The sequence below is a fragment of the Cavia porcellus genome, unplaced genomic scaffold, assembly GCF_034190915.1.
Source record: "Cavia porcellus strain 051 isolate PalLab524CR breed Dunkin Hartley unplaced genomic scaffold, mCavPor4.1 scaffold_18, whole genome shotgun sequence".
NCBI classification, from domain to species: domain Eukaryota; kingdom Metazoa; phylum Chordata; class Mammalia; order Rodentia; family Caviidae; genus Cavia; species Cavia porcellus.
The window spans coordinates 57,613,661-57,635,322 of record NW_026947501.1 but is presented as its reverse complement, the minus strand read 5'-3'; the positions used below and the strand labels follow the sequence as shown (position 1 = coordinate 57,635,322).

At 48.6% G+C, this 21,662-nt stretch overlaps 2 protein-coding genes and 1 non-coding gene across 12 annotated transcripts in view; 2 read left to right on the top strand and 1 right to left on the bottom strand.

Moving 5' to 3' along the window:
* Pcgf3 (polycomb group ring finger 3) overlaps window positions 1-6,405 on the bottom strand; it is a 52,960-nt gene extending 46,555 nt beyond the window's left edge. The window contains exon 1 of one of the 2 annotated variants that reach the window (XM_063230043.1): window positions 6,206-6,405. The gene's annotated coding sequence lies outside the window, so the exon portion shown is untranslated. The remainder of the gene's footprint in view (window positions 1-6,205) is intronic. The other variant, XM_003465050.5, reaches the window with a different exon arrangement.
* Window positions 6,406-6,541: 136 nt separating this feature from the next.
* The window catches only part of Slc49a3 (solute carrier family 49 member 3), a 26,898-nt gene continuing 11,777 nt past the window's right edge, over window positions 6,542-21,662 (top strand). For 2 of the 9 annotated variants that reach the window (XR_010040824.1, XM_063230039.1), the window contains exon 1: window positions 6,543-20,077. Coding sequence is in view for 7 of the 9 variants with exons in the window: in XM_063230039.1 (XP_063086109.1) it covers window positions 19,814-20,077 (264 nt within the window). In the remaining 2 variants the exon portion in view is untranslated. Of the gene's footprint in view, window positions 21,343-21,662 lie in introns of all 9 variants that reach the window. The other 7 variants (XM_063230035.1, XM_063230038.1, XM_063230040.1 and 4 more) reach the window with 7 other exon arrangements.
* LOC111755500 (U6 spliceosomal RNA) lies at window positions 12,125-12,231 on the top strand. Its single transcript, XR_002790050.1, has one exon. It is a non-coding gene; the product is annotated as a U6 spliceosomal RNA (small nuclear RNA).

The window sequence follows — 21,662 nt, the reverse complement described above, 5'->3', positions numbered from 1 at the left end:
CCCCAGGAACCTTGCAGGTTCCCCCCATGGCTAATGATGGGAGATGTTCCAAGATGGCTGTCCTCTAGGAGGCCTGTGGTCAACTTCTGATGGCAAACTTGATTATGCTGATTAAAACCTTCTCTGAAAAAGCAGCATCATACCCTGTCCATGACAAATCACAGGTTTATGCTGAGACTGGTCCTTCCAGGTCTGGAATATGGATGCAGAGGTACCTAAAAGGCTAATCAACAGTACTCTGGGCTTCACTGGCAAATGGCACTCTGCATGCTGCCTTAGCCACCACAGGAAGGTAGCCTGTTGGGGCCCTGGACTCATCCCTGTACCTCTTCCCTACTCTGGGTGCTAAGTCCTTTCCTAGTGGCAAACTGTCCTGGAAGGGAATCCGTCCTTTCAGAAAACCTACCAGCCTTGGGCTCAAAACTTCTCAGAACAGAAATACTCCACCTGCAATGGCTTCTCCATGTGCTACCTGACTTTGGCTAGGAACGACAAAACACATCCCCCATGAGGACTCTCTGAGTAGTCAGGATGGACAGATGCAGTCTCATACCAGGACTCCCTGAGCATGGTGGCGATAGGGGAAGATATCATCCCACACCAGGACTCAAAACTCACTGCACATGGTCCTTTGTGGCCAGGCTTGATGTATCTGGCTCAGGGAAATTGCTAAGGAACATCTGTTCAGAAGATCTAGCTGGAAACTAGCTGAGGAAATGACACACCTGTCCACCTTCTTCCTACTGTTTCAGATCCTAAGTTACCTCAGGTGTTACCACACTGTATGCAGCTGCTCTAAGACTTCACAATAGTGAAAAGATGTGTAAAGATTAAGCAAATATACAAACGGAAAATTGTGTTTCTGGAAGCAAGTGTTGGGGACCTTTTTCATCTGTCAGGGTTGTTACTACAAAATACCCTCAAAATGGTGGCTCACAAACAACATAAATGAATTTCTCAGTGCTGGAGGTTGCTTCAAGTGCTTCCACAAGGAAAGTGGGCCTGGGTGTCTTTTATAAGGCACTCATCCTCTTCAAGAAGGCGCAGCTCCCAAAGGCCCACTCATAAGGTCCCTATGTTAAGGTTAGGGTTCCAATCGGTGAGCTTGGCTGACGGCATATGTTCAGACCACAGCAAATGCTCAATGCATAATTCTTTCAGTTTTTATGTGTTTTATTTCTTGTAAACATTTGAACCAAAAAGTAAAATAAAGCCCCTTGAAATAAAAAGAGAGCTCAACCTTCTCTGCCCCAGCCTCTTGGCATGCCAGTGCCTCACCCCTTTCTCACACATGGCTAAGATGGTGATCAGGGAGCATTTTGATGGTTTTAGCAATCAAATCAGGTAATACATGCATGGTCTTCAGAGCAGAGCCACAGTGGGCAACAGTCATAATCAGCTCTTAGTTATGGTGTGACACAAAGCTCCTACTTTGGCCAGGCCCTACTCAGGAAGCAGAAGATGAAGCAGGCAGGACATGTGGGACACTTAAAACCCTATGAGACCCATCCAGCATCCATGGGCCCCAGGACCCCATGAGGCTCTAAAAGACCCACAGAGGACTTTTACAATAATGGGCTTTGAGGCATCTGTAGACATCTTTCTACTCTTTGTGTGCTTAGGAAGCATCTGGGATTTGCTGTTAAGATAGCAAGGTCAAGCAAATACCAATGCATTTCCCAAAAAAACCCAATTAACTTCCACCTTCTACATTTACCTAAACACTAACAGTTTCTCTTCAAAAAAGCAAATCGGCTTCACCATGGGCCAATAAGGACACACTTGGGCAGCTGGGAGTTTCCTGGTGCACTGGGTGGCTCCTTTTTTTTTTTTTTTTTTTGTCTTTTTCCTTTTTATCGGTACCGGGGATTGAACTCACGACTGCCTGCTTGCAAGGCAGGCGCTTATGCCACTGAGCTAAATCCCCAGGCCCTCACTGGGTGGCTCCTTAAGAGTGCTGGGGCAGCACTCACAGCTGCTCCTGGGGTTCTGGCTCTCATGATTTGATTCTGGTAGATCAGAAAAATATTCTGTTATTGTTTTTTTAAGGACCCTACATTTTTAAAATTTAAGGACAAACCATCAACTTGTGAACTGAAGAAGAGCTCATTTTGGAAGCAGGATGGACTGTGCAGCATTTTCACATTAACCACAGGTATTAAAAGGTTGATAGTAAGACAACAGGGAACTGTCTCTAAGTCTTAACATATTTCAAATGAAAAGAAAAATCATACCTTCAACTTTATATCTAACTCTGAACATGACAAGGCCATAAATGAAACAAACTCTGCCAATGAATAAAGGGCAACAGAATAAGACTCACATGAAACTTGCTTTATAATCAAAATCAAACAATCTAAACAAAGAATTCCAGTCAAAGGCAAAGGATCCCCTCCTTACCAGCAGCCCTGTGATCTTGAGTGGAATCTCTCAAGGTCTAGAAAAAGGGAGGGGAGAGTGCCCTGGCCTACACCCTTACCCAGGAGCTTGGCATATGTCTCGTACACTATTTCAGAGAGGACATACACAACCGATTGCACAAGTAAAATGTACTAGTACTCTTTCTTCACATATTAAAAATGCTTAAGAAAAAAAGTTCTTACAAAGCAGTTTTTGGGACCACATAAGTGGCAGGAATAACATTAAGGGACCTTGACCTAGGGTCAGAGGACTCAGTACCACATACCACTGTTTGAATCTGGAGAGGTCTCGTGGCTTAGCATAGTATTCTAGGTGGTCAGTTAATTCTTAGGTTACCTTTTTCTATTTGTAACTTATCTTTCCTCATTTGCAGAGTCCATGCATGGAAATGATCTCTGCCATGACAGCAATCTAAAGAACCTGCACAGCTTGACCAGTAGGACTACTGGAACACATTTCTCTACATGCACTCTTGATTTGCTCACAGCATGAGTGCAGGCCATGTAGCACCTCTGACCTGACAAAAGCCAGGCTCACAACACTACTGCAAGTCCCCCTCCTTCTGGTATGCTCGCCCCTCAGGGTCTCTACTACTCTTCACAGGAGCCACGGGTCTTACTTCTAATAAAGAGAATTCAGCAAAGTGATGGGGCCCACTCCTAGGTTAGGTTGTAAAGACTGACTTCCTTCTTGTCAATGTCTGGCTCTGTCACTTGCTCCCCCTTGGCTACCTTTCCGAGGCCCCAGGAAGAGAAACTGTGGTCTTTAGCTGACTGCTGTAGAAAGGAGCCTGGATGGGCACTCTGCCCCTGGAGACCTCAGATGAGGCACCCAGTTAGTATCATAGGGCTCTACTCACAGAGGCTGCTGTAGGGTGAGCCAACAGGCCAAGCCTGGGGCCCTGACCTGCAGAGACTACAGGGTGACCTGACTAGCTAGCTGGGTCTGTCTCAGACTACATGGTAATCTGTTTGGCCAGGCCTGGGTCCTTGACCTACAGTGACTGCAGGGTGACCTGCCAGACTAGACCTGTGTCCCTGACCCACAGAGTATGTAGGGTGACAATTGGTGCTGGCACGGGGCACCAAATCTTGGGGTGATTTGTTCCACTGCAACATATATACAACCACTCCATACTATTCACACCTTTAAAATCCACAAAGAAGAAATTGAAGAGCCCAATCAATCAATATTGAACACAATATTTCTGGTCTCTTCCAAAACTTCACAAAGCAAATTAAATTATACAAACAGTAAATGATGTCAAAAGAAAGAAATTAACTCAGAAGTAAGCACTGACACACAAGTCTCAAGTGTGGCTACATCTGGAAATACAAGTTTCTAGGCTGGCCCGTTCAGGGGTACCATTTGGTTGACAGTGCTATAGAATCTAGTGATTTCTCAATGGGTGTAGTGGTGCACACCTGTAATTCCAGCACTGGAGGCAAAGCTGTCACAAGTTTGAGGCCAGCCTATGCTATACAGTGAGTTCAAAGCCAGCCTGGACTACACATTGTCTCATAAAACAAACAAACAAACAAAAAAGTTGTTTCTCTTCAGGAACTAAGAAATAAAATCCAGAACTGGCCTGTTTAAGGGTCCCTCTTGGGAGTCCTGAGAGCACAGAGCTTCAGGACTTACGATAGTTCAGGACTATGTTCAGACTAAGTTAGTTCAGAACTAACTTACTTACCATAGGACTTACCATAGTTCAGGACTATGTTCAGGCTAAGTTAGTTCAGAACTAACTTACTTAGTTCAGGAACTAAGAAATAAAATCCAAAACTGGCCAGTTCAAGGGTCCCTCTTGGGAATCCTGAGAGCCGAGCTTCAGGCCTTACCATAGTGCCAACTCCTGATGAGCCCAGTGGCTGCCTGCCCTTCACACCTCTGCTAGCTGTCCACTTGCCGATCAGTACACTCCTTGATGCCTGTGGCAGGCTACTCTGGGGGCTGGACTGGATCCTGTCCCGTGGCTTCTGCTTTCTGGAAACACATCCTACAGGGTCAGCCCACCCTTATCAAGAGCGGCACTCTGTGAGATCTTAATACTTCATGAAGCATCTCCACCTACTTTTCTATGACTACTAGCAACCAAAGGAAAACACAGGCAGACTCTAGATAAAAGGCCACTTTGAAGTTTTCAGAGAAACAAAGACTGTTCCCTAAGATCCACTAATGCCTTCCCTTCCTCTCTGGAGCAGATTGGGAGTCAAGATGCCAACTTGCCACCCCACAGCCTAGTCCTCCACTTTTCAGGCTGTGGGCCATCTGCCCCAAGTTTGGGCCCAGAGAGTCTTGTCTACTCAGGGAGTTCCCTGGACACTGCATGCTCCCTAGGACCTTGTAGGAGGGGAGTGAGACAGGAGGGTGAAGGTGCTGGATATTGACTGAGGCATAGGCAGGTGAAGCCCACAGCTCAGCAGAAGAGGTACAGGAACAGCTCCTGGGTTTGGGCACCACAAAGTTCTGAATAGGGCACCTGGAGCCCTTGAGGTCAAAAGGAGAAACCCAACCTTGCCTTGCAGCTGGTCCCAGATCCCTGCCCAGGTACCTCTAAAGTCTGTGGAGCCAACTCAGAAATTCATAATGTTGGGGTACTCAAGGGTTGCAAAAAACAGCAGGTGTTGAACCTGTGGGGCTCACGTGACCAGAATTCCCACATGCCGGACCCTGCATAGCAGAGGGATACAGGGGGCCAGCGACACAGGCTCAGGGCATTTTCAGTGCCTTCTTAGTTGTTCAGACCCCTGCCCCCATGCTCAGGGTGTGTCTTAGTGTTCTCTGATGCAGATTCTCCTTGACAGGACCCTGATCCCAGATGACACTCTGGGTTCCTGATCACCAGAATTTCCAGAATTCTATGTCAGGAGCCTTCCTCATAGTGTAACCTCAAAGTCTCAGTTTCCCAGGGATAAAAAGACCTGAGGGTCCCAAAAGTGCTCAGAGGATTGTGTTAGGACTAGGTTCTGCTTCTCCCAGAGGGCTTGTTTCACAGTATCAACCTCTCCACAGCCCTGTCCCAGGGTCCCAGCCCTCCCTGTGTCCTGCCATCCTGTCCCTTCTGTGACCTATCCTGACTTGGACCCCTTCAGGTCCTTGCATTCTCTGGAACCTAACGAGTCCTCAGGTCCAGCTCTGCTTGATGACACTTCCCAAGGGCCCAGGGGCCTGACCCTCCCCCATGGACCTGTCGTTCCCAGTTACCAGTGCTGCGTGGGCCCTGACCAGTCTCAGGGACTGACCTTCCTTGGTGAGTGCCCTCCACAGCTCCTGCCTGCTCCTGGGTTCTGCCCTTCCTGGGGTCCTGCCTGGCCCGAGGTTTTTGCCCTTCCAAAGTCCTGCTCTCCTGAATTCCAGCCTAGTCAAAAGTACTCCGGGATCCCACTTCAGCCCTGGTCAAGGTCCTGCCAGGTCTAGGATCCAGAGTAGTTTGGAGTCCAGCCTGGTCGAGAACCAGCCAAGTCCAGGGTCCTCCCTGGTCCAGGATCCTGCTTGGTCCCGGTCCAGCCTTGTTGGGGGTCTCGCCTTGTCTGGGTCCTGCCCTTCTCAGAGTCCAGCCAGGTCGGGGTTCCCGGGTCCGGGTCCTTCCTGGTCTGGATCCTGCCTCCGTGGCCCCCAGGTCGGGCTCCAGCCTCGTCGGGGTCCTTCCTTCCCGGGGTCCCGCCTCCCCGCCAGCCCGCCGAGAGGCTCTGGGCTGATAGCTTTCCGCCGGACCTGGGCCGAGGCCGCGGCCTGAGGAGCGGGCGCGCGGGACCAGGCCGGGCGGGGCGGGTTCACTGACCTGCGTCTCGGGCGGCGGGCGAGCGGGCGCACACGGGGGCTCGCCGGGAGGGGGAGGGGGCGCCGCTCCCTCCCGGTCCCCCCCAAGAGGAGGAGAAAAAAGCCGTCCGGAGTTTAAAACAAAGAGGCGGAAATGCCCGAGCTGAGCCGAGCGCCGTGTCGGGGGCGCCGCGGTTGGAGCATGCGCAATATGCAGCACGGCTCCCACCCGGCGGTCGGAAAGGGGCGGAGCCTGAGGAGGGCGGGGTCAGGGTGGGGCCAGAGGACGCAGGCGCATGGGGGCTGCTCGCCACTGAAAAGATGGAGTTGGTGGGGCGCAGTGGGCGGGGCGAGGTCCGGAGGCGTGGTTACAAGAGTAAGGCCGGGACAAAAGGGGCGTGATCTAGAACAAGGCGGAACCCGCAGGCTCGGGGCCGGGCGTGGTCACCAGGGAACTGCCTCGTGCCAGCGAACTTGTTGGCGCTGCACCCCCAGACTTGGGGGCCTTTGCCTTGGGCCACGGGGGGCTGGCCCTGGGAGAGGTTCCTGAACGGAAGCCACTAGCTACTTGCATTCTCTTCATCTCGAGAACCTGAGAAGTGTGCTGAGCATCGCGGGCAGACAGGTGCAGATGCACGCTCAAGCTGTGAGCCCCGACCCGGACATCCATGCCGCATGAGGGACAACAGGGAAAAATGCGTGTTGGCCTTGGAGACAGTGGTGAGCTGGTCTGGGTCTCCACGGGGGGCCGAGGCCAAGGAGGGTTCGCTGGCGCCGCGGGACAGCTATGTGAGACCCAGGAGCTGGAATCCCGTGAGGGTGAGGCTCAGTGAAGCGTCTATGATTGTAACATCTGGAAATGATGGTCGTTAAAGTGACCCCAGAGGTGCTGACGTGAACTCTGGAGTCCAGGAGCAGCCGTTCTTCAGCAGGGGATCATAGTCCTTAGCCATGGCCTAGGGACAGGGGAATGAGAATGCACAGTGGATTCACGGTGGGTAGTGGGCTCAAGGGAGCAAGGCAGAAAGTGCAGATGTACAAGAGATGTTTGAAAGCATTAGGGTGCCAACGCAGGCAACCAGCTGTGGCTCTGTGGCTTTGTTGCGGGGCCAAGAGGCTGCTCTTTTCTGTGAGCTCTGATGGTAATGCTGATGGGTGGCCCGCTAGAGGGAGACTACCAAGGACAGAAGGCTGCTTGGCAAGAGGGCCCTGGGCCAAGAGAGCAGCTGCCTCTACGGCAGCCCAGCAGCTCTTTTATGAGGCTTGCTTGGAACCAACGAGGTTAGAACTTGTCCTTCTGCTGGGATGTGGTTAGAGAATTCCACTCCATATAGCAACTCCTGGCTTTTCCTGGAGGCCATCAACTCTACCAGCTAGCTCTAAGGATAGGTCTCTGGGATGCACCTTCTCTCCAGCCCTACTTCCACCGTGGCCAAGAACTGATGCAACAGAGCTCACCCACACAGCCCCCAAAACCATTTTCACTATAGAATAGTGACTCCTATAAAACCTTGCCCCTCAGGCTAGCTGTACTCCTATAAAACCCTGCCCCTCAGGCTGCACTCCTTGCCCCAAACTCTCACCTGGGTGCTCATTGACTTAGCAGGGATTGCCCCTCTGGGCATTGGCCCAGCTGCTCCCTGCCCCCACAGTGTGCCTCAGTGCTCTCCTGGCCTTACATGCTTGTGAAAACCTAGTTCTGGACTGTTGCCATACTGGCGAGACTGTCAGGAGACGGAACTCAGTTGCTTTTGGGAGTGGAGGGAGCTGGGCAGTATCCAGCAAGTGACACAGGCACTGAGCCTTTGGCCCAGCAGCAGTTTTCAACTAGGATGTGTCCCAAACGTGCACTGGCAAAAATACAAAACACATAGCACCTGCCTGACAAGTGCAAGATTGTAAGTTCAATCCCCTGCACCAAAAACCAAATAAAACAAAACAATGCAGGCACAAGACCATTAACTGCAGCATAATTTATAATAAAAAAACTGTTCATGTAACCCCCTAGGTGTGATCAGTTATATAAGTGATAAAACCCCCACATCTTGGGCACCTACACTTGGAAGAGATGCCACCACACTTTTTAAAGTGATTTTCAGCAGGACATAGCCCAGAAGTGGGGTGGGTGAGGGTTTGCCAGGTGCTGTGTCTGCCAAGGACAATATTGAATATGCTGTCCATTTGCCTATATTGAAAATCCTGTGGATTTGGGGAAGATGGTGGCAGAAGCAGGAATTTTCAATCAAGTCCTCCTGTGAAACACAAGAGTGGCAAACAGGAAAACAAAACTCAGGTGACAGCACTAATTACAGAGCCGGGTGGAGGCCAAGCTCCAGGCTTACCACGTAATTAACACATCTACACAAGGTCCTTGTCACCCTGTTACAGTTTTGATCTAAAATGTCCCTTAGAAGTCTCAAGTGTTCAAAAATGAAACTTTTGAAGATTGGATCATGGGGGCACTGTACTGGTCTGGTCAGAGGAGGTGAGTTGCTATGGGTGGGGTATGACCTTGTCCCCAGCTCCTCTCCCTGTCTGCTTCCTGGCTATGATGTATTGAGTATCTTCTCCTTGCTGTGCAGTTTCTGCCTTGGAATCAACAACCATGGACTGTGGCCTCTGAAACCTTCCCTTTAAATTGTGGGTGTCAGGTATTTTGTCCCAATGACAAGAAAACTGAGTTATACCCTCTCAAGCAACTGAGACACTGGACAAAGCAGATCAAATCATGATTTGTAGTACTTGGGACACTAAGGCAGAAGAATCACCATGAGTTTGAGGATAGCTTGGCCTACATAGCAAGACCTTGTCTACAACAAACAAAGAAATCATGATTTTTCAGATGGGACATCAGGCAATGAAGGCCTTGACCCCTGAGAGAGGGATGAGATAGGGCCCTAAGGGACACACAGCTGGAGCCAAGGTAGGGTGTCTGTTATGATTTGTGTTTAAGTGCCCCCCCCAAAGGGGCAGTTGTGGAGGTAGCTGAATCTAGTATTTGTGATTGGTTTGTTGTCTAGTGCTGGGATTGGCAGTACAAGTGCTGCACTCACCCAGGGGTAGGTAGCCAGGTACAATATAAGGGAGGGACTGAGGTGTGCCTTTCCCTTTTCCTCTTTTTGTTCTGGTTTGTTGCTGGCATGAACAGCTGCCCCTTAGCCTCACCACCTTGCCTGGGAGCCAGCTGAGTATGGAGTGAAACCTCCAAAAACTGTAAGTTTAATAAACCTTACCTTCCTTCATTTTGGAGATCAGGTATTTTGTCTCCGCAATGAGAGAACAGTAACTAAGACAGAATTTGGTACCAAGAGTGGGGTTGTTGCTGTGACTGTACCTGACATGTGATTCAGAGCCTTTGGGAATGGCTTGTGGGAAGAATTTTTGAAAGGTTTAGAGATGTTCCCTGAAGGAGTAACACTGGAACACCTTAGGCTGTTCTGTATGGGAGATTCTGGTCAGAGCTCAGAAGACCAGAAGGCTGATAGAAAGCCTGCCAATAGGGGCTGGGGATTTAGCTCAGCGGCATAAGCGCTTGCCTTGCAAGCAGGTGGTCATGAGTTTGATCCCTGGTACCGATAAAAATGAAAAAGAAAAAAAAAGAAAAGAAAGAAAGCCTGCCAATAAAGACCAGGCTCTGGAGATTTCTGCTGGAAAGTACTGCATTGGTAGTTGGACTCCACAACTGTGTATTATGGCTTGGCAGAAAGTTTGTCTGCATTTTGCTCATGTCCAGAGACTTGGCCTGAGACTGAGATTAAGGGTGGTGGACCAACTAATCTGACAAGAAATTTCAAGGCAGTCTAATGTTGAGGTAGTGGCATGGCTATTGTTGGGGGCTTTTAGCCAGATTTATGTTGTGAATCAGGAGCAAAGAGTCCAGCAGGATGATTTGAAATGTGAGTTTGGTCGAGGAAAAAACTCCCATAAAGGAATGGGGATTTAGCTCAGCAGCATAAGCCTCTGCTTGCCAAGCACTAGGTCATGAGTTTGATCCTCAGTACCAAAAAAACAAGGCAAAACAAAACAAACCTCCAGTAAAGCTGGACTGCAAGCAGCAGTAGGTCCCCATGCTTTGTAGCCTCAAAACTGCAAAAGTGAAAGATTTTGCTTTGAAGAGAAAGCTGCAGAGTGCCATGTTCTAGAATGGTGGTGGCAGCAGCCACATGAGGTTCCAAAATGTCAGTGGCTGCACCAAGTTCCAGAATGGAGGCAGCATAGAGAATTTGTTCCTCAGAATCAGGTTCAGAGTGCCCAGTGATCCTGGCACTCTACTCCCTACAGCCAAGAGAGGAAAACCTGGCTACTGCTCCAGCTGGTAGCAGATCTTGGCAGCATTCACATGGTGCTGGTTTTAAGCACATGCAAAATGTATTAGTTCTGAGGCTTAAAAGGCTTTCACCCTGATTTCAGAGGGCCTGGGAGGCCAGGCAGGCAGTGTGCCCCTGTCAAGGTAGTGTGTGGAACTGTGAATGTAAAGCCAAAGGTACAATGGAAAACCCAAAAGTATGGAAAAGCTAAGAACATGGATCATCTGAGGAAACCTGCAAGGAGGGAGTAAAGCCAGCCCAAGAGAAAAGCCATGGGAGCTACAACCGCCAGAAGTGGAGTCACTCAACCTTTTGGAGCTCACAACCAGATTGCTTCAGATGCTGAGTATGAAACTCCAGGATTTAATGTTTGCCTTGATGGATTTTGTTTTGGTTCTAATCCTTTATATCCCCCAGTTCGTAGCTTTTTAAATGTTAATGTTTGTCTTGTACCATTGTATGTTGGAAGTATTTAACTTTGTTTTTTTTTTTTGTACAGGAGGTTACAACTAAGAGTTTGCTTAGATCTTGGAGGAAACTTGGGACTTGAACTTTTCAGCAATGCTGAAACTGTTAGGACATTGGCAACTCTTAAGAGATAGATTAAATGTCTTCTATGTAAGGGATGTACATGAGTCTTTGGGGGCCAGGGGTGGCATGTTATGGTTTGTGTTTAAATGTCCTCTCAGGGCTGGAGATCTAGCTCAGTGGCGCAGTGCCTCCCTGGCAAGCATGAGGCCTTGAGTTTGATTCCCGGTACAAAAATCAAAGCAAAACAAAAAACAATGGTAAAACATACACTTAAATGTCTCCCCAAAGGCTCATGTCATAGAGGTGGCTGAATCTAGAGTTTGTGTTTGGTTCATTGTCTAGTGCTGGGATTGGCAGTGTGAGTGCTATTCCCACCTAGGGGTGGGTAGCCATACACAGTATAAACAGGGACTGAGGGATGCCTTTCCCTTTTGACCTTTTTTGCTTTTGTCATTTATTGCTGTCATTAACAGCTGCCTCTTAACCTCACCACCCTGCCTGGGAGCCAGCTGAGAAACCTCCAAAAACTATAAGCTAAGTAAACCTTTCCTTCCTTTTTTTTGGGGCATCAGATATTTTGTCCCAGTAAAGAGATAAAAGTAACTGAAACAATGTCCTTGTGTGCCCACTGACCCAGGAAGCCCTCATGGCCCACTGGCAGTCAGCATGCTTCTAGCAGTGGATAGTAAACTAGACTGCTCTGTTCAGTCAGATACAGTCAGGAGGGCTGGAAGGGATCAGAGTATTTCCAGATAACTTAGCTCTGTCTTGAAGGAGGGTCTGCTGAGATTCAGACAGTGAGTATGTGCAGGGAAGTAGGCAGTAGTATCCCTGGTCAGGAAGAGGAGCATGGCCTGTGGGGAGAGGCTGGTTACCCACATGTCTGAGAAACAGGACCAGGGTAACACAATGTTAGGGGTTGCAGACCATGTGCTGGGCCCTCTAGAGCTGGGAGGATCAGATGAAAAGATAGATACCTCCTCAAAGGCTTGCCAGAAAGACAGGCACGCCTGTCACAAGGATGGGAATAGCATAGAACAAAACACATCCACAGGGGCAAATACAAATGTGCAGTGCAGTTTAAAAAAAAAAAAAAAAACCCAGTGTTTGCTTCAGCAGCACATATAGTAAAATTGGAATGATGCAGAGAAGATTAGCATGGCCCTTGCCCAAGGATGACACGCAAATTCATGAAGCGTTCCATGTTTTTTTGGGGGGCTGGGTATTTAGCTCAGTGGTATAAGCAGCTGCTTGGCAAGCATGAGGTCGTGAGTTCGATTCCCAGTACCCCCCCCCAAAAAAAACCAGTCAGCGGGTGTTGTAGAACTTGGAAGAACCAGCTCCTCAAGGAAAACTGTTGGAGAGTGGAGGCTGTCAATTGTTTATATTCTCATACAGACTCTGCCTCCATGCTGAGCAGGTGAAGGTTTCTCTCCATAAATGATCCAGCATTAAGTGAACAAGAAATAATGGAGTTAAAGTAGCCACATGAAGTAATGGCTGTGGGTGGTGCCCACCAGGGACATGTGGTTGTCTCTGTGGCTCTTATGGAAGCAAACACCATCAGCACCCTCAGGAAGTCTTGCCAGAAACTCAACCTGGAACCAAATGCACAGAGGCTCAGACGTCTTTCTGCCCTGGTGTCCCTGGGAGCCAAGATCTGCCCCAACTGCCTCCTGCCACATATCTGGCAAGGCAGAGGGGAGCTATAGGCAAAACTTCCTGCAGGAGTAGCCAAGCTGCTTCTCCCTCTTGCCCTCTTTCCCCTTTCTCACCTCAAATCCTCTCCCAAAGAAAGTCCTGATTTGAGTCCTAGCTGCATGCTCTGCACCCCGCATCCTGCAGACCATGGTTAGGTTTCATATCCATCTGTGGGAAATGCAAAACATGGGAACAGGCATCCTGGGTTGTAAGCAAAAACCTAGGGCAAGGGACTGGGGATTTAGCTCAGTGGCATAAGCGCCTGCCTTGCAAGCCTGTAGCGGTGAATTTGATCCCTGGTACAAAAAGAAAAAAAAAAAAGACAATAAAGGTATGCAAAGGAGATAATAGGTTGAAAAGGAAGTAGAAGGAGGGCTGGTGCCTTCCCTAGGGTCTAACTAACCCAGACAAGTGCATCCTACAACAATCAGGGATTTTAGGCAGCACAGTGATGCATACCTGTAATCCCAGCACCTGGGAGGCTATGGTAGAAGGACCAGTCCAAGTTTTAGGTCGGCCTGAGCAACATAATGAGACCCTGTCTTAACCCCTCCTCCAAAGACCTGGGGATTTTATTTAGTAACAGTGTATCAATATCAGTTCAATTGAAGCAAATGCTCTACACTGGTACCAAATGTAAATGATAGCAGAAATGTGAGTAGAGGCTGGAGATTGGCAGTATGTGAGAATTCTACTCTGATTAATTTTTCTGTGAACCTAAAATTGCTCAAAATAAAGTCTATTAATTTTAAAAGGCAAATTTATGTATAAAAGTTAAAATATATTCCAAAACCAAACTAGTGTGGACCTAAATAAATAGAAAGACTTCTTATGTGCATAGACGGGGGAGACATTGTGTTTAAGGTCCAGTATGCCCCAAAATAATCATTGAGCACAGTCCATACCAAAGGTCAACTAGCTTCTTTGTAGAAACTGACAATAAATTGAAATTTGATGCTAAAGTTCATATGGCAGTTCAAGGAACCCAGATAGTCAAATGGTCTTAAAACGAAGAACAAAATTGGCAGAGCCTTACTTCCTGATTTCAAAACTTAGTGCACAGCTACAGGGTTAGTTAGAGTGGTGTGGCATTGTCATAAAGATGGATACATGGATTGACAGAGCAGAATAAACCCCGCATCCACAGCCAGTGGATTTTTCAAGGATGCTAACACAATTCAATGGAGAAAAATATTGCTTTTCAACAAATGTTACTGGGAAAACCTAATATTCCTGTACAAAAGAATGAAACTCCTAATATCTACTACCTACAAAAGTTAAATAAAATGGATCAAAGACCTAAATGTAGAAGATAAAATTATGGAAACATTTCTGTATTAGAAGAATAAACATAGTCATAAATCTTTTTTTTTTAAACCAGGAATCAAACTTAGGATCTTGTGTCCCTGAGCTGTGTCCCCAGCCCCTCATAATATCTTGACCCTGGAATATGCAACAGTTTCTTTGACTTAACGCCAAAGGCTTAAGTAACCAGTGAAAACAAATAAATTAGGTTTGTCAAAATTATAAATTTTCCTGTTTCAAAAGACACTATGAGCAAAGGGGAAATACAGATTATGGGGGATTTTGGGGTATAAGGCGTTTACTTAGTAGCAAGCTACTGGGGATGGAACCTAAGGCCTCGCATGTGGTAGGCACCACCATTCTACTGCTAATCTATATCTCTAGGCCTTCATATTTATTTTTTAAATTACTGAGACAGGATCTCAATACATTGCCCAGGTGGGTCTCGCACTTGTGATTTTTTGCCCCTTTATTTTCCATTGGTACTGGGGATTGAGCCCAGGGCCTTTACATCAAGCTACATCCCAGCCCTTTCTTTAAAAAATTTGAGACAGGATCTTGCAAAGTCACTAAGTAGACCACTTAGTTCCCCAGAGTGCTAGGATCATGACTCAACAATGAAAAGATGGGCCAGGACTGAGGCAGGAGGATCACTGCAAGTTTGAGCCTAGCCTGGACTACAAAGTGAGTTCAAGGCCAGCTTGGGCTATGTAGTGAGACCCTGTCTCGAAACAAAGCAAAACAAAATTTTTTTAAACAATGAAAAAATGAATTTGCAATTAACATGAACAAAGATCTGAATAGATAATTTTTCAAAGAAGATACATAAATGGCCAGTGAGCACATAAAAAGATGGTAACGTCATTAGTCACTAGGGAGGTCTACATCAGAACCGCAAGACACCACTTTGTACCCACTAGGATGGCTTTAATTAAAAAGAGGCAAAAATGAGTTTTGGTAAGAATGCAGAGAAACTGGGACTTACAAGTTGTTGTTGGGATATAGAACTGGTTTGAACAGTTCTCATTTCCTCTAAAGGTGAAATGTGAAGTTAACATATAAGTCTACAATCCCACTCCTTGGCACAGAGCCAGGAAATAAAGACAGTCATCTATATGGAATCAGATATGTAGCAGTCAGAGTAGCAGTACTCAGCAGTCCCAATGTAGAAACACCCAAATGTCTATCAACTGATAAATAAAATGTGGTATATCCATGAAGTGAAACATTTGGCAATAAACAGATACTAATATACATGTGTTGGGACCACCTGTATCTGTGAGATGGGTGAGGGACAGCACGAGGCTGGCTGCTGCTTGGTCCAGAGGTCTTGTGTCTTATGTTTGTGTACATGCACAAAGCAGTTATAGGTTCATACAGTCATGAGAGAGCACATTCCCAGGACCTTCCAAGCTCTGATCCCACTTTACACCACACACATGCACACACACACAAACAGTACAAACCTGTTACAACTGCACAGTCACCAAAAATGAGATTCCTGTTTTGTCCCAGACAGACAAAAAATAGAAAACCATTGCACACCACATATATACACAAGACAGACACTGATCTCCCACCCTACACCACATACACAAAAAATTAAGCATCATTTTAAGCTGCACACAAAACTCATAGCCTAACAATGCAAGAACATACACCAGATACCAGTCTCATTCCAGACACATACCTGACACAAAAGAGTGTCAAACTCTACACAAAAAATTAGACACACACACACCATCCTACCTCACGACAGATACACAAAAAAAGTTGCCCATCTCACACCACAGACACACGAATGAGGAAACTGGCCCCTTCAACCCCTTTCTGAGATGCCCAGCTTTGAGGGCAGGGACAGAGGGACCTATGGAGTCCTTGGTGGGGGCAGCAAACTGATTACAGATATTTGTTGCCTCAGCTTTGGGGTTCACATGAGCCCCTTTGCTGGACAGAAGGGGATGATGAGGGCACCAGAGCCTACTCCACTTGGGCTACTGGACCATGGGTGGCAGTGACCCCCTCCCTTGACACATAAGGATATAGCCACAGGTTTGTGAGTACTCTGCCTTCACTCAGTCCCTTCCATATTCTTGCGAATAGAGCCACTTCCTGTTTTTGGAGTCTGGATCATCCTGTGCTGACTTAGCTTGTTCTGCGAGGTGTTGTATGGGGGGTTTTACCAGCTAATCCAGAGGAAGAGAGGTGTGTTATCCCATGACATGAGGGGAGAGGTATGTCTTGCTGCAAGAGCCAGACATCCCGGGAGGATCAGCAGGCATATGTGGAGTGTGGGCATATGAGAGGAGCTTGCCTGGCGGGCCTGGCATAGAGTGGGCCAAGGCAAAAAGACTTCCACCTACTCCTTTACCTAGGACCCGGTTCTTACCTAGGACCTGGTGCCAGCCAGTTCTTGATCCAGACATTCTGGGTGGAGGGGTGCCTGCCCTCACAGCCTTGGCAGATAAAAGCCAAGCAAATAAACAGGATGGGCCCCTGACTGTCACCTCATAGGAGGTTATCATTCCTGTCGTTCCACAGGACGGTAGCCTTGTCCTCCACCCCTGACTTTCTGGCATTGAACAGAACACAGGGGGACTCATGTTAATTTGTGTTGACAGAGACCACATTTGATTTTTAGAAAAGGAGATGAAGACACCGAAACACAGGTGTAGCCAGAAAACTGGCCAGATGTAAGTGACCAAGCCTCTGAAGGTCATTTTCCAAAAGATGCCAGGTGGCTTGTGTTGTCCTCAGAGGACACCTGGAGACTGGGCCTTCCAAAGGTGTGCCAGGTGCTAGAGTTGTAGGTGGTGTGTGCACCTGCCTGTGTTTCTAGATCTGAATTCAAGACTAGCAGCTCAGACTTATATTGGAGATACTTCTTGAAATTTAAATAAAACTGCCACATTGAATGAGTGATGTTCCCATTCTGTGGGATTTCTTAATCTTATATCTCTTACACTGAGATAATCATGAATTCACACAAAGATATAAGAAACAGCACAGTGAGGTCCTGCTCCTTCTGTCAGCCTGCAAGGTGACATCTTGCCAACTCCACAGCATGAGATGACATTGATGCAACCTGCCCACTCACCCTGTTTACCTCAGGCTTGGTGTGTGTGCGGGCACTTGGCCTTATACTTCAGCTATGTGTCCATGTCCATGGTAAAGGGGCAGGACATCACTACAGGTGTTCCTGGCCTGCCCAGACCCTGAACCCTAGCAACCACTACTCTCTTCTCCAGACCTGTGTGTGTGTGTGGTACTAGGAATCGAACTCAGGATCTTGCACTTGCCAGGCAGGAGCTTATGCCACTGAGCTATATCCCCAGACTCTTCTTCAGTTCTCAAGGTTTACTTTCCCAAAATGGTGACACAAATGGTGTGCTATTCCATTTCCAGTTACTATGATGAAGTCCCTGTGGCGAGATAACTTTGCAAAAACAGAGACCAATACAGCTCATGGTTTTGGATATTCAGGGGCCTGGTGCTCATATCAGCTTAGCCCTGTGATGATGTCATGGTGGGTGATACTCTGATAGCCAGGCATGCAGAGAATAGAAATCATCTAAAGGCAGGAAGCTGGGGCAAGGGCAGGGACCAGGCTTTCTCTCTCTTTTTTGTTTAGTAAACAGTCTCTTCTGAGAACTAACTTGGGGTCCCACGAGAGCTAAAGAACTACAATGATTGCTTCCTAGGGCAGCACCCCAAATGATCTAAAGACTCCTCCAGGCTCCACCCTTGAATGTTCCATCCACCTCAACACCAGCCCCTGGGGACCCAGTTTCCAGCACATGAGCCCCCAGGAAGACAAGAACATGTTTTAAACCACATTCAGCCATACCAAGTAGAGCCACACAGTATCCCTGGACCGAGCTGTTTCTTTCAATCCTGTGCAATTGCCTGGGTTGCATGTAGGTGTTTGGAAGTATTAATAGCCATTTATACTGAGTAATATTTCCTGTTATTGAGGTCCTGCTTGCTTAACCATTCACCTACTAAAGGACACTGGGAGATTTCCAGCCTTTGATTATCACAGATAAAGTTACCACAGGTTTGGCTACAGGTTTCTGTGTCAATATGAATTTTTATTTCTCAGAGATAAAAGCCCAAGCCTGCAACTGATGTATCAGATGAGTTTCATGCTTGATTTGAGAAGAAAGCATGAATAAATTGAATATGTGGTTTATAAATATCTTTTCCCAGCCTAGTATGCATGGACCTTTTGATAAGAATTTCATTTAACCTACATGTCAGTCATTAAAGGCATGCATTCCTTTAATTTTAGGTATTCAGGAGGCTGAGGCAGGAGGAGCACAAGTTTGAGGTTAGGTTGGAGAATTAAAAAAAAGTTTCAATAAAAGTAGGGGCTGGGAATGTAGATTACTTGTACAGCACTTGCGTAGAAAGTATAAGGCCCTGGGTCTAATCTGTACTACTACAAAAAGAAACAAAAAAACCCTGCAAGTTGAGTTAGGGAAAACTGACAACTTTACTGTGTTGACTTTGGTCATCCATGAACATGGGATGTCTGTCCATTTCTTTAGCTCATCCATGGTTTTGTTCATTGTTAGTATTAGGTAAGTACTGCAGACAAATACTGAGTTTATTTCCAAGTTTTTAATTTCTTTGAAGTAACTAAATGTATTTTGTCTTTAGTTGTGGCTTCCAAATGTTCCATGTTGGTGCAGTTTCCAGGAACACAACTGATTGTTGGGAGCTGGTCTTATGTTCTGCAGCCATGCTGAAATCTCCTGTTCCACTTGTGAGAGCTGGGAGTAGGGGCAGAAGCCCAGTGAACCCTGTGCACCTGGTCCAGCGGTGATAGTTCTGAAACCTCCTATCTGCAGCTGATGAGGGGCAGACTCCCATATATGCTAGGTCTCTCAATACTGAAAACAGTGTGGACCCTTTCCATCTGTCAGGTGGGGTTGGGAGCATCCCAGTCCCAGTGCAAAGACAGCACCAGGCCAGAGAAGAAGGCTTCGAGGTGTCCTCATAGGAGGTTGTAGCAGGCAACTCCATCTTGCAGGCACATAATGCCCCATAAGATTATGCACACATGCTGAAGCCTAGGGCTGCACAGTTGCTTGTCTGACAAGTGTCCCATCTTAGAACACTTGGGAAAAAGGCAAGGGTGATGGAGACGGCCAGACTACAGGGTAGCAAGAGCTAGAGGAACTCCCATTCCAGCCTCCCCCCTCCCCCCAACCAGAGAGCCAGCCAGGCCAAGGGTTGGAGACCTCCCTCCGCTACCACACCCACCTCTCACCCATTTTCGCAGAGGAAACCAGATGGCACCTTGGCTGTGTGTGTGTGTGTATATGCATGCAGAGCTACCTGCTCTCTTGGGCTAGGCACTCCATCCTCCCCAGGACCACTATGCAGCTCCTTCCTCCCCTGAGCAGGTCTGGCTGTCTGTAAACTGAAGATAGCCTCCTATTCCAGAATGGCCTCTCCCTGTGACTTTCAAGAATGCAGACTCAGCTAGGGCTGGGTGGCTTCAGGCCCCTTTTCCCACATCTATCCCCGCGAGCCGAGCAGCTGTGTCCCCTGCAGGAGGGGATATTACCCTTGGGCCTATGGCAGGGTCTTCAGTCCTGGCCTCTGACACTCCAAGGCTCGGACTCCACCCACTAACCAGCGCGTCACCAGGCTCTTGCTTTGGGGGCGGGACGGAGCCGATCACCTTATCCCTCTTCTTCCTGTACCCTTAAGGACAGTCTGAAAGCCTGGAGGTCAGGAGGCTGGCGTGAGGTGGTCTGGGACCTAGGGAACTGGCCATGGCAGAGGGGGCCGGGACAAGGACAGCAGGGGACCTTGGGAACGCGGAGACTGAGCAGGACAGCAGAGACCGGCAGGACACGGCGGGGCACGCTGAGGAAGAGCCAGGGACGCCTGGAGACGGACAGAGGACTGCAGCAGACCTCGGGGACGGCCCGATGGCAGGCGAGGACGCCAGGGGCGGGCCAGGGACCCCTCGCACCTACGCGCGGCGCTGGCTCTTCCTGTTGGTCATCAGCCTACTGAGCTGCTCCAACGCCACGGTATGGGCCCGTAGGGGAAGGGAAAGACCTGTCCTGGCTTGGCCTTGTTCTCCAGCCTGCGGGACCCATTCTGTTGCCCCAGCACCAGGCTAGATTTCCTTGGATAGGGACCACATCACCTGAGCACACCTTGGGGGGGGCACCCTTGCTACTCGCCACCCCTCTACATCCTCTCAGACTCAGAGTAATTGCAGGGGTCCAGGCAATAGGGGCTTCCAACCTATAGTCACCCACACATTCTCATCTCTTTACATGAGTGCGGAAACCTGCAAGGGATGAGGAAGGTGTAGTCTCCAGCACAGATAGGGGAACTGCAGCTCAGGCAGGCAGGTAGGATGGCCAGGAAACTGAGGCCAGGGGCTGGAGTCCAGGCTTGGCCCATGTGTGAAGGCCTATGGGGCATCCAGGCCCTATTCTCCCTCTTGCAGGCTGGGTGTGGGAACTCAGCCCTGAGTTGGGCCTGGGGCCTGGTGCTGCAGTGACTCCTGGAGCGGTCAGGGATGAACCAGGACTTGGCTTGGCTCTGGGCCCTGCATGGGGGTGTAACTAGCTTTGGGTGGGTCACCTGAGGCTGGGTCTTCCTGGTTTCTGGGAAGTTCCTGGGAACTTGGGTTGGTTCTGCTGTCATTATGGAGCTCACAGAAGCCTAGCTCTGATGCCAAGAACCGTGGTGATCCCAACCTGGGTCCCTGTTGTGGGCAATGGGTTCTCTCAGCCCCCATTTTCTCACCTGCAGCTGTAACTAGTCTCTGAGAGAATGACTTGGGTGAGGCAGGGAGACTACTCACAAGAGGGGATATGCTGGACAATGCTGGGTGCTTGCAGCAGGCATGTCTGTCTTCTACACCTTTGTTTCCTGCAACTTTTAGACACAACACTGACCTGCCCATCCCTGGTCCAAGGCTCCAAAGGGACAAGGACAGAGCTCTGGGAGGCTGATGAAGGCTGGTTGGGTTTGGTTTGGAGGGATGGGCTGTGTGTACATACCATGCCTCCTGTCTGCTGGGCTGGGCCTGCACAGGAGCTGCTTAGACTGGGAGAAGTCTGAGGAGAAAGGAAGAGAATGTAGCCATTGCCCAACCTCCCTGCCTCGTAAAGTTCTGGGAAGCCTGATGTTGTTGCTCTGTCTTTGAGGCATGTATGGAGTGGTTTGGATGAGGAACTGATTTCTGACACACTTCTGAGACACCCGTCCTGCGCACCCACAGTCTCTTTCCCAATGCTGGGTAGCTCTTCCTCTTGGCTTCCCCACCCTCTGCTGCTTGGTAAGCACTACAGGTTGCACCTGGTACAAGATCCAGCCTGAGGCTAGGGACTATCCCCTGTCTAAGAGGCCTCACCTGCCCAACTTAGGTCTTCTGAGTGTGGGCCAGCTCATAGCCCAGCTGTTCATCATGAGGCAAGACAGAGGTGCCACTGAACTCCAATATCCCTGAGCTCTGCTGTCCCTTTGGCTCTTTCCCTGCCCTGATAGACCCCCACCTTGGCCTTCTAGACAATACTGCCAACTGCCTCACTAACACCCAGGACTCCCACGCCTCTTGTCCTTGTCCTCCCTGGATGCCCTGCAGATGGCCCTCATGGT